This window comes from Dendronephthya gigantea, unplaced genomic scaffold (assembly GCF_004324835.1).
Source record: "Dendronephthya gigantea isolate DGI-Jeju-01 unplaced genomic scaffold, DenGig_1.0 000888F, whole genome shotgun sequence".
NCBI classification, from domain to species: Eukaryota; Metazoa; Cnidaria; class Anthozoa; order Malacalcyonacea; family Nephtheidae; genus Dendronephthya; species Dendronephthya gigantea.
This window is the reverse complement of record NW_021163898.1, coordinates 4582-17366: the sequence shown is the minus strand read 5'-3', so window position 1 is coordinate 17366 and position 12785 is coordinate 4582. Positions and strand designations below refer to the sequence as shown.

At 35.2% G+C, this 12785-nt stretch overlaps 1 protein-coding gene across 1 annotated transcript; it reads left to right on the top strand.

Moving 5' to 3' along the window:
- Positions 1–1505: 1505 nt before the first annotated feature.
- On the top strand, positions 1506–7222 carry LOC114544636. Its single transcript, XM_028563216.1, has 9 exons — positions 1506–1590; positions 1726–1883; positions 2038–2211; positions 2555–2844; positions 4237–4316; positions 4438–4699; positions 4774–4976; positions 5227–5320; positions 5866–7222. The coding sequence occupies exons 1-9, from the start codon at positions 1506–1508 to the stop codon at positions 6206–6208; spliced, it is 1689 nt and encodes a 562-aa protein (XP_028419017.1). The 3' UTR covers positions 6209–7222.
- Positions 7223–12785: the final 5563 nt, after the last annotated feature.

Here is a 12785-nt window from a genome sequence, read left to right as displayed (position 1 = left end):
TCTTAAACAAACGCACAACATGTATCGTTGTAACTTGTGCGTTCACTTTACGTCAGGTAGTCTTCGACTATTGATGTCCCATCTGGGCCGTGTCCACAAAGATGAGAGAGGTTTCCATGTTCTATGCGGGATAGATGGGTGTCCAAGGACATACAAAAACTTCTTCTCGTTCAGAAACCATATCCTTCGCAAACATTCCGCCGTCCTGAATACAGAAGCGGTTCCACAAGTTGGCCCTTTACCAGCCAGGCAACAATTTGAGAATGAAGATAACGGAGACCATGAACGCGATAATGACGACGCCCATGAGTTTGATTTTGAACGAGAAGTCGAAGAGGTCCGCAAATCAAACGTATTGTCGTTATTAAGGATAAAAGACGAAGGCAAAGTCCCTCAAACTGTCGTAGATTCAATTACGCGTACGACTACACAGATCGTTGACAGCAGTGTAGAAATTCTTCAGTCTGGTTTGAGGCAATGTCTTGATAATGCCGGTTTACAATGGATAACATTCCCGGGTTAAAAGAATTGCTTGAGACGAAGACAACACCATACGAAAACCATTTGAAGGATGCAATAATGAGGCGTCTCAGTTATCATACTGCAAAGATAATTTTGGAATGGTGGTAAGCACGTTTAAATTGATCAAAGTGTTTGTACTAATTGAACAAACAGTTTGTAGAATTATTACAATGTACTATTAATATGTATTCTTGTAAGTTTGCATGTATGGGGACTTAAATAATTCAATTAACTTGTATAGGTAAACCCCATAAGTAATATAAAATACTGCAAAGATTTCGTCCTGGTAACCCAAATAATATTGCACTGATGAAGGCACAGGTTAACGGACCTAAAGCTCTGCTGCATTTAAAACCATTTAAATCCATTTCAAAGAAACTACCGAACCTAAAGGGCACTTCTTCCTAATGCTTTCAAATGAATACATGTATTAAATGCAAGGTAACCAGGTAAATAACATACAGTATTGCACTTGCAGTACCACATGACATGAATTACATAACAAGTTACAGTACCTGAAGTAGAACAGGATATGTCTATATAGTCCATTATGTCCCCAAATTACAATGGTTCACAAGACCTGAAAAGAATAGCATGTAAATTTACCAATAAATTAAAAAACAATCATTATAGTTAAATTTAAGATGCTTTAAGTTTCTTTCCTACAATTTAGGAGCCAGAAAAAGTTGTTATGGGTAAATTCCATAAAAAGATCAGGAAGGGAAGCAGATTGGTAGATATTGAAAAAGAAGACAAAGCATACTATGTGCCTCTCATCAAAAGTATTCAACAACTTTTGAATAATGAAGCTGTTGTTGAGGAGGTAAAAATATTTGAGGAGATCTTATCTGATACCATAATACTATATAATCATAGTTTTATTACATTAATAGATTGATAACCCTCATGCTCGTCAGGATGGTTTGCTTGGTGATTTTTGTGATGGAGAAGAATTTAAATCCCATCCACTCTTCAGTACAGATATGTATGCATTACAACTGCTATTGTTCTTTGATGAACTGCAAGTCTGTAATCCTCTAGGATCACGAGCAAATACCCACAAAATAGGTGAGCAGGGGAATTATTTTGATGTGCATTCAGTATTATAGAATTTTCTTTAGATTAAAAATATAAAAGACCACTGTACCAGAAACAAAAATACTGATATTAAATAAAAATGTTTGTTAATTACCTTGATTATAGGCAACATATACTACACTTTGGGGAACATATCACCAGATAAGAGGTCAAGTTTAAATGCCATTCAGCTTCTTGCAATTGTCAACAGCAAACATATCAAGAAATATGGAATTGAATGCATTCTTGATCGTATTATGGAAGATATTATTCAACTTGAACAGGTATGGACCAGATCATCTAAAGAAAGAAAAGTGAATGTACTGAATCATCACTTAAAATTTAATTATAATTCAGTAATTAAAATTTATTAATTTCTTAATTTCTTGTTTTGGTTACTGTTTTGGATTAAAGATTTGAATTTCATCAATCCTGTAGGATGAAGGTGTTGTATTTACAATAAATGGCCAACAAAGATCATTTCGAGGAAGCATTGGATATATATCGGGGGATAATTTGGGTTCCCAGCTACTAGGTGGATTCAAAGAGGGCTCCCAAGCTTATCGTAAATGCAGGGAGTGCATGGGGATTGACGAACAAATACAAACAAAGGTGTGGAAATCCTAAAATTCAATACAGTGAATTGCTCATTATGGGCAAAAAAAATGTAGCACTTTTCATAGACACAGTTAATTTGTTGAAGTATAACATTAATTTATACTTTATAGTGATACAATAGTGATACAATATGTGATACAATATTTATGGTGATACAACAGCACCTGATAATTTGTATACAAATTGCATTTTTTGCATATTAATTCAACAAAGTTGCAAGGTAAAATCGCTCTGACATTAACAGATATAGAAACAGCTAGGTATAGATATTATGCATAATTATGGTAATATTGTATCACCATGTTAATACGTTACATTATTTGACCTTTTTATGTAGTTCCTTGAAAGCGAGTTTGAACTACGAACAAAAGATGGATATGAAATCCATTGCAGACATCTGATGCAATCCGAACACTTCAGTGTAATGTATGGGTTAAATCGAAGATCGGTACTAGGTAAATCAAGGTACTATCATGTCATTGGAGGACTACCAGCTGATGCCATGCATGATGTCCTGGAAGGCACACTCCAATACCACACCAAGGAAATGTTAAAGCATTTCATTCTGGAAGAAAAAACATTCTCCTTAGATGAGCTGAATAAGAGGATCGCTTCATTTGATTATGGGTATGTATTTAATAGTACTTTTGAGTATGTTTAACAGCTAGAATACCTTAGAATACTTAGTTAGAAATCAGTCTTTATTGTGCATTTTGATAATAAGATAATTGAAATATATCAGTGATAAATTTCATCATAAAAGTTAGCACAAAATTTACGCTTCGAATTTCAAAATAATATTAAAGTTAAAGACGGAAGGTTTAAAAAGTAAAGATTTCTAGTACTTATTGAGTTACATACAGGTGATCCTCAAAATAGTTTGAAGTAACAATTGCCAAAAATGTCACACGTGCTTTCACTGCTTTGTTACATTCACTGATTTATATTTCAACTGGTTCGCAAAAAACGGTCAAAAATGCACTCACTGAAGCCTAAACTCTATTTAACTAACGTTATTCGAATACTGTAAGTCATACCATTTGCTTTTGTGCCGTCTCTGGAGTCAAATATAGCAATTTCAATATAAAATTTGAGAATATGGTTCCTTGCAATAATTGATGACAACACGCTAAGGCGCGATCACGTGCTTAACGAGTATATTGGAAAACCAATAGCAAAACCAATAGTCCAATATTCTTTAGCCTGAAAGCATGCATTTCATGTGGATTACAGATCAGGGATGATCCTATTTCTAAGAATGCTATTTTATAAATTGCATACACAGTTATTACTTATACCTTCTTGATAGTAACGTCTCAACATATTAGAGGTGTGGCGCAGGGATTCTTCGGCTTCATTTTGATGTAAATACGCTATATTGCGAAAGAATATATTTACATGCATAGGTCGCATAGTAATACCAAATGCATGTAATTGATGCGATTCGGTCGATTTCCCATGTCCAGCGATCTGTCTCAAAGCATTATACCTTTTTAGAATATCATGATTAAAGCAAGTTTAGTTCTTTGAATTAATGCCACCAACATGCACTGATCCCGTTCTTGATACCTTAGGGGGGGGGGCACCGAAGAGAAATAGGGTTGGCAACTAAAACTTTTTGCCCCTAAAAGGGTGTGTAAAATTAAAATTGCTGTCAGATGAATCAGGGTAACAGGGTTGTCGCTATTTTGTACATCGATCTTTCTGATGCACCAAACCCAAATCTGTGCACAAATTAGTTTTTTAAGTATGAAATAATCTTTGGATAACTACTCAAAATTGATTCGTAACTAATGGTTAATAATAGATATCTATGTCTCTTATGGGAAAATACAATGAAGCTATAGAGCCATATAGAGCCATAAAAAACAGTGTTAAAATATTGGATTTAATGGAGTTCAGTAAAAAAGATTTTCCCCTTGTAATTTCATTTGCCCCCCCTGAGGTAAAAATAATGAACGGTCCCTTACCATGCCACAAGTATTAACTATCCTTAAAAAACATACATCGATATTCCAGGTACCACAATGACTCAAACAAACCGGCACCAATCTTGAGGCAGAAACTCTTGTCCAATGACAATAGCCTTAAGCAACATGGTAAGACGTAATTGTTGATCGAATTGTTAACCGAATATATCAAGAATATGAATTTTTTTTAGAAATTATTTAACTGCATGCATGCATGTCATCCTAATTTTGGTTTATTATTATGTCACAGCTAATGAGATGTGGTGCCTGGGCTTATTCCTTCCTCTTTTAATTGGAGAGTTTATGACAGAAGATGACGACCATTGGAATGCCTATTGTGTATTGCTGGAAATAGTGCGCATTATATTCTCCCCGCTGATAAGCAAAGAGCAAATGCCTTATCTCCAAGTCCTGATCCAAAATCATCATGAAAATTTCCGGCTACTATATCCACATGCGTCTATCATACCCAAGATGCACTACATGATCCATATGCCGAGGATTATGTTAAAGTAAGCTTATTTGCTTTATGAGGTTTCAACGTATTATTATACCCCTTCACTAATTACCCGATTACTGATTACAGATTGGGACCGCTCATCAGGATTTGGTGCATGAGGTATGAGGCAAAACACTCGTACTTCAAACGCTTGGCCATTTCATGTGGTAACTTCATCAATCTGCCGTATTCTCTGACAAAACGGCACCAGGAAGGGCTATGTTACCGCATTAACATGTCGGAAGGGGGCCACTCTACTTTTCTTCAAAAAGGAATTGATATTGGTCCAGGTACACGTTCATGATTTATTACACTAATTACATACGGCTATCAATTATGTATAACGTGACAGTTTTATGGTTTATTATGAAGCCCATAAGAACGGTTTATGTCATTAGTTTAAAAATCCCTCGACATTTCGTGACAAAGCCGTTCGTCATGAGAGGCCCAATGAAGGTCCGGCGAACCCACACTATTTGGATAATGCGCACTTATGATGTATACACTCATTTACAGTATTCCTTATTTAAATATTTTTAGGCACAGAAACGTATGCTGGAAATTTAGGCTACTATGATTTGCTTTGTGAGTCATATGAGTTTTGTGATGTGATTCCACAAACCTCTGTTTTTGAGTAAGTTAAAAATTTACGATTTTACATGCCGAACATACAAAAGAACAACTATTCAACAACTAATTCAATAGACCTTTCCCCCCTTTTAGCGTTCAAGCGCGAAATGCCTTTGCGCGGTAGTTGATTATTTGAGTCGTGAATTGGCCATATTCAGGAGCGATTTTGTTTAACAAAGAAGCAATAAGAAGCAGAGCGATAACGCAACTCAAAGTTAATTGATAATTAACTACCGTCACGCATAGCGCGCTTGAAAGCTAAATGGGAAAAGGTCTATTGCAACCTCAGTAAGCAATCCCTAGCCTTACATACATATACTGTATAAAGGCTAGATTCCACTCAGGATAATGATCCGTGGATTGGAACGGACATGCAGGAAAGTTTTTCTTTGTCTCAGTTGTGAGCTCTGGGTTGGAACTAATGACTTTAACACAAAGAAAAACTTTTCTGTCCGTTCCCATCCACGGATCATTATCCTGAGTGGAATCTAGCCTTAAGTATATGCATGGATGACAGATTTTTATCATTTTCCTCTTTTCTAATCCAAGAGCGAAGTGGGTTGTTATTGGAGGTACGAAGTACAAATGTAATGCAGCAGTACATATTGGATATGATGAGCATGACTGCCCATTATTTTGGAGAATTCACAAGATTTGTATAGTTGAGAAGAACTTGATGGGCATTCAGTTTGTTGTCGAGCCAATGGAGACCAACATATTCAACAGCCATTTCCAGTGTTACGAGGTTAGTCTTCCATCAGCCGATGATATGAAGATATTCAAGCAATCTGAGTTCAGCTGCTATATTCCGAAGCAAATATGTCGTCCATATGGAAGACGAGGTGGTACAAGGTACATCTGTACACGATATGATCTTGGCACCAATAGTTAGAGTCACATTACCATACTCCAGTTGTACACTGCAAAATACAAGTTTACAATGATTCAATACATGTTACTATGCAGTACGTAAATTAGCTTGTAGGTACACCACGTAAGTATTTAATACTTCGAAACTTTCGGTCTGTTATCCAGGGGCCGGTTGTTCAAAGCTAGGTTAAATTTTAATCGCTGTTTTTGTTCATATGGTTCTGCACCGCTGTTTGTTTCAAGAATTTACAAAATAAGGCTTCTATTGATCAACAAAATGTTTGTGAAAGAAATGTTCAACTTCATAAACGAGCGACTAAAAAATGATGTTAAAATTTGAGTTAAAGTGCAAATGTGCAATGATCAATGTAATTAGCCTTTCTTACGATGACGAATAGGTCGCCATTTTGGGGGCACATTTTTCAAAACCGTGAACGTGAGACCTCGTAACGGCGACTGTTGTAGGCTAAATTGTAGGCTAAATTTATTATTCAAATGGGGTCTGTTGATTTAAAGTAAATGCCTTCCATGCATGTTAAATATTAATTTTAAACCCATTTCAGAAACTGAAAGTACCCCAAAAACGTCATCATGAGAAAGGCCAATTCCACTGACGAAGGCCTGGGTTTTAGGACCGAAAGCTTTGCAGCTTTAGATACCTATGTGGTGTACCACTATTTACTTATTGCTTTCACCATGCAAACATACAAGAATATAGTGGAATTTTTTATTGTCTGGGCGCTTTCACGCGGAACTAAAGAAAAACAAAGAAGTGGAAAAAGGACAATGTGCACATTTTATAGAAATTGAAATGTGCAACATAATATGGTACTGTACTCCACATGCAGTTTTGCAACGTAGCTAACTTCTTCTGCCTATTAAGTGTAAAATGTACTTTAAACTGCTACTATAATTTTATTCGCTTGTACACTACAGTTTTAACTTAGTTTTTGTTGTAATATGTAATTGGCTGGTAAGAAAAGACATAAACACATATTTGCCTAATTGAAAATATACACGCCCCCACCCTAACATCTTTAAGCATGTGTCGTAGTATAATATTTGTCTTATCTATATTTGTTTATAGATAATAAACCAATATGTTTGGTCTAGACCAAACAATCATACATAGAACTTAATATCATGTAACAACATATATCCATACAAACAGTAACATTGTTGTTAAATGATTAAATTAGGTTTCATTGTATTAAGTAATGATGTATAGTTATATGTATAGTTATATAAATATATATATATATATATATATATATATATATATATATATATATATATATATATATATATATATATATATTGATCTATATAAATAAAGCTGCAAAGCTTTATTCGGTCCTAAAACCCAGGCCTTCGTTTTCTGAAGTGGGTTTAAAGTTAATATTGAACATATGAAAGCCATTTTTTTAAATCAACAGACCAGTTATATTAAGTAGAGTCTAAATTACATTTCTACTTTCAGTGTTCTGATGCAAATTGTATTTGTGTGTGTGTATTGGATTATTGAACTAAAAAACTTTGAGGGTTCTCACTATATCTCACAAAATTTCTATGAGTTGTCAGTTTTGCCTTAATTAACAGACATTTGATCAAGTGAATTAATAGCAAGCAACATCTGCATTGATAAATACCTACAGTTCCACATTGAACTCATTAAAATTATTAGTGACTTATCAAACTTTGAAATCACTGAGCAAAAAGCCAGATTTTCATTGTAATAGTTCCAGAGACTTGAATTAAGAAGCAAAACCAGTTAAATGATCTGCCTAAAATTTTGTTTCCCTTACTTATCTTATTATCATTTGTAATATTGTGAATTGTATTTTTGAAAAGGCAGAACAGTAAAAAGCTCTAAATTGATATTAATTGTCTAAAAGGATCACCTTTTCATAGCCCACTTTTAAATAACTCTAACATCATTTGTTTCTTTTAACGTACACCAATGTTATTCACGGACGAAACATACAGTATAAACTAGGCTACTCATTATAAACTTGTCTATTATTTACATAAATATGCATGATGATAAGAGCATAAAACTAAATTTATTTTTAAGATATTAAAAGTTGTAAAGTTCAATGCGACTGGAATGTCCGAATGAAACGCTGCCTATTTTATAAATAACACTTTTATAATTCAAAAACTCAATAGATCATAGTCAGCCCCGTCATTGTTCCTTATTATATTATGGGGGAATGGCTCTGATACAGCTGAACAGAACAGCTTTAACCAGTTAACCTGAACTTAAATGCCGTGAGAAGAAACTTTACACATCGTGATTAATAAGAAACATATAAGGTAACATATAAGGTTTAAAAGTCAAATAATATTAGTGGCACAAACATTCGTAACTTTACTTGCCTTCTCCGTGTTTTTCACTCCAGAATTAAATCATTCATGTTTATAATAACAAAAAATTACAATAAATTATTAACCCGCTCCTCTTGCGCACGCCATTTTGAATTTTATTTAACTCCAAAAAGAGAGTTGAATTTCTTAACCACAAAAGGAGTTAATTCTGCATATTTCGAAGAGAGTTATTTTAACTCCGAAATAATAGTCAAAATTTTAACTACCCCCAAAAAAGGATAATAGGTGAGTCAAAATAACTCATAAAAGAGAGTTAGATTGCTTAACTCCCCCAAAAGGAGTTAATTCTGCATAGTTAATAAGTTCTAAAAATTATTAACTCCTCAAAGAGAGTTATTCTTACTCCAAACCTAGAGTTAAATTTTTAACTCCACCAAAAAAGGATAATAGGGGAGTTAAAATAACTCCCTGAAAATAACAGTGCAGTAGCCTAGCTTTAGCCGCGGTCAAGCTTGTCGCGGAATGTCGCCTATACACAGTACTGTCAGTAGCAAGTCACTAGCAACTAAGGGCATCATTACCTTAAGAATATTTTAAAATTTGACAATAATCTATTTTGTCGATTGCCTGCTGCAATGTCGCTATTTCTGCCGCCATATTAGTTACATATTTTGTGACCATACGATCACATATGCATGTGTTATGATTTTTAACCAGTATAACAAGTCGCTAATTAATACTTGTGATCTAACTAAATTATTGGTGGTCACTATATTCATTCCCCCCATATATTCGACCATCTACATAGTTAACTGTGTAAAAATGCCTAAGCTAACTGCATGAGCCTAACAATAGTGACCTAAAGAAATAGAACGCATAAATTAGTGGGATAATTTTCGAAATCTTCATTTCAAACGACCGCGGCAATCCGCAATCCTAAAGGTCCGAAAATCCGCCCTGCAAAGCAACTTAATACTCAACCCCGGCAGCAAGACAAAAGTGCACATTATTTTTACTAAAGCATATAGCAATAGCACACGGCCCATAAAGAAACCGAGTTTTTAAATCACAAAGAGTGCAAATAATTTTTTTCTGCAAAGCTTATAGCAATGCTGCCGCCCATATAGAAACGACAATGCCAAATGCATGCACAGGGGAGTTTATACTCACCATTTTAAGAAACACCCGATCCTTAACATCTTCGAGACATCTACTTGTGACACAATTTGTGCCGCCTGCTTACAATAAAATTAACTAATCAAGATTTCCCCAGACAGATGATTAAGGCATGCATCAAAGCATCAATCCATTTTGTCTTGCGAAAACTTTTTATATCATATAATTAGGTATATATTTCAAGGTAGCATCTACCCACATATTTTTTGACAAATGTCAGAAAAGTTTGCAAACAATTGTTGTTTCAATGTGAGTAAATGCATCCTATTAAATTGTAACCACCAAGCTAACAACTACTCTAACCTCAGCTAAGCCATTTTAAAGGTCTGGCAACCTTTCATGTCATGTTTATTCGGAATGATTGGATGATCGTGGCCCAACTCGATTCCACCGGCCATGGCAAGTAATCTAAAGGATTATATTGCAGTGCGCATTTATATCCGACTCCATTTTACTCGCGTTAGCATATATACATAAAATGCAATTGAGAACGTCTTGTTATATACAATTGCATGATCATCTATATGAAATCTTACTTCGAATGCGTGTCATATTTCGATATATGCATGGATCAATAGAGAGCTACAGTTTAGCCAGGCAAACACACTCAAGGAAAAAAAACTTTAAATCGAGCCAACCGTAATACGAATTCTGTTGATGATTTCATCGATAAGCCTGATTTCAATGCTGGGAGGGAAATAATTGCAAGCGCGCCTAATAAAGTATGCCCAGTCATGACTTGCTTATATAATAGCTAATGTTTCGTATAGTCTCATACCTTTATATGCAGGGGTAAAACGCCTTGACTTCTCCATATAGATGTTAATATCCAGCAAATATTTGGTTTAGTCTTCGCGAAATTACTGGTAAAGGTCTTTACCCGCGCGCTCATATACGCATAAACAGTTGATAGGCGCCATTTCAAATTTGTTCATTTTGCCGCTCTAGCTGGCAGGCTTCAAGGTGCAATGACCATGCATAATTGCAATTTAATATCCGGAATGTAATTTCCTAATAAAGGAGCCCAAATTAAAAATTAGTGAATATTTTCTTGTTGCCCAAGCAGCTGATATGTTGTCCAAGCAAGATAAATTCTAATGTTCGTTTTCTGATGAAGTATGGCGAAATATATATAAGCGAAATATCCGAAAGGTCAAACTTAAATGTTTGTACACGTTAGCTTGGCAACTTGCCCTTGGGCTTGGGCCAGTTGTGCGCAAGGCTGCACGCACTTGGTTAAAACATAGCGCTAAACTCAATCTCACAAAACACGGAATTTGTAGACGGCGTCTTTGATGGTTTATGGTAGTTTAATATCAACAAAACTTAAATGGTATAATATAAATCATAATTTCTGTTTTGTTATATTTTTCACACGGGCCACAGCTCTAATTATGTTGACCAGATGATATTTTGTGCATTATCAAAGCCTATAGGCTAAATTTCCCGGAGCAATATTATGATGTTCATTGTACGACACTCTTGTTTTTTTATTGTAATAAACAATGTCACACAATGAACATCATTGATATAGCTTCATTACTTTCATACAGTCTCTACGATTTGTACGATTTGAGACTTTTCCGCGTTCCACGTTTCCGATTCGAGGAGCTAGTCGAGAGAAATCAAATCACAACCAAAATATAGCTACATGCATGGGGAGTGAATTGTGCTGAAATGTGCATATATATCAACATATATGAAGTAATTTTTTTGTGAATTAAGAGTCTAAATAAACATTTACAATGCATGAGTTATATTTATGCCATAAGTTATATTTATGCCAATTGATACCTTTCAACATGCCAGCAACAATCGAGCCACATGGCTTAGATCTGGTGAGACAAATATACCCTTTTAAGGAAATAAGACAATTTCGCAAGCGGGGCACTGCTCCATGCAGTTTTAGACTAGATGCACGCGTCATATTTAAATTGCTTGGATATTCATGCAGTGGCATAACGAACAGAGGATGGGGTCTTGAGATATACTTGGTACTGCCGGGTCCCTTAATTCGCTGTTTGTCATTGATCACGTTTTGCTCATATACTATGATGTTTCGTTATCTATTCTGGCCCCCAATAACTGGGGAACCTTATTTTAGTTCTCGTCCTAACCCTACCGAACGCGCGTTAGGTCACTGTATTTATGTCTTCAAATATTAGCTAGGGTATTCAATTGTTGTATATAATTTGCATGTCAGACTGCATTAAAGACAACGAGCTGAAATGCTGAACCGCATTCTCGTCCTAGGATGCGGTCCTTTATTTTGAATACATTTTAATCAGTAGCTGCTTCGGACGGAGGCCCTGCTATCAGATTATCAGATGTAAAATAAATTAGCTTAAATTTATCGCACTTTGTAAATAAATTTACAAATGCGATAATATGTAACACGCAAAATCCCTCAATTTACTGATTTTAAAATCTGGTTTTGTCTGTTTACATACATTACAGACTTCCGACAATTATGCAACTTAATTAGCACCTTGCCAAGGCATATTATGGCTCGTAATGCTGTAATATATGGCTTGCGACGTTGTTTGTGCGCGCGGTGAACTTTGGCTTTATGGAAGCTACAGAAGTATATTAAAACACAAATTCTAACCATTCAGTGCATTACCGAAGCACAAAAACGATAAAATTTTAAAAGAAAGCTTATAACGTGAAATTTGTTGCTAATGAAATAAGAGCACGCTAAGCATAAACCAGAACATGAAGCGCAAAAAAGCATTCGATTAGGCTAAAATGATATAACCCTACTATTTCCTTTACAAGCCTTCTACTAAGGAACTGAATACATTTCTGGGAGTATTTCTGTGTAACACATTCTGCGCTTCTTCTCTAAAGTTGTAACATTGCAAATGTTTAATCGAATGTTGAACCAAATCCAATGCGATTGAACGAAATTCCGGCAACGTTTCAACGAACGGTAAATCAAACCGTTGAACGCTTTTGGACCAATTTTCGAACGATTTTTCCTAAGCGTTCGAACGGGCAATTTCGAACGATGAACGATCTCGAAAATCGTTTCAACGAACGCTTGAAGCGTTTGAACGGCAAACGAACGGATAACGAACGATATTTTTGAACGA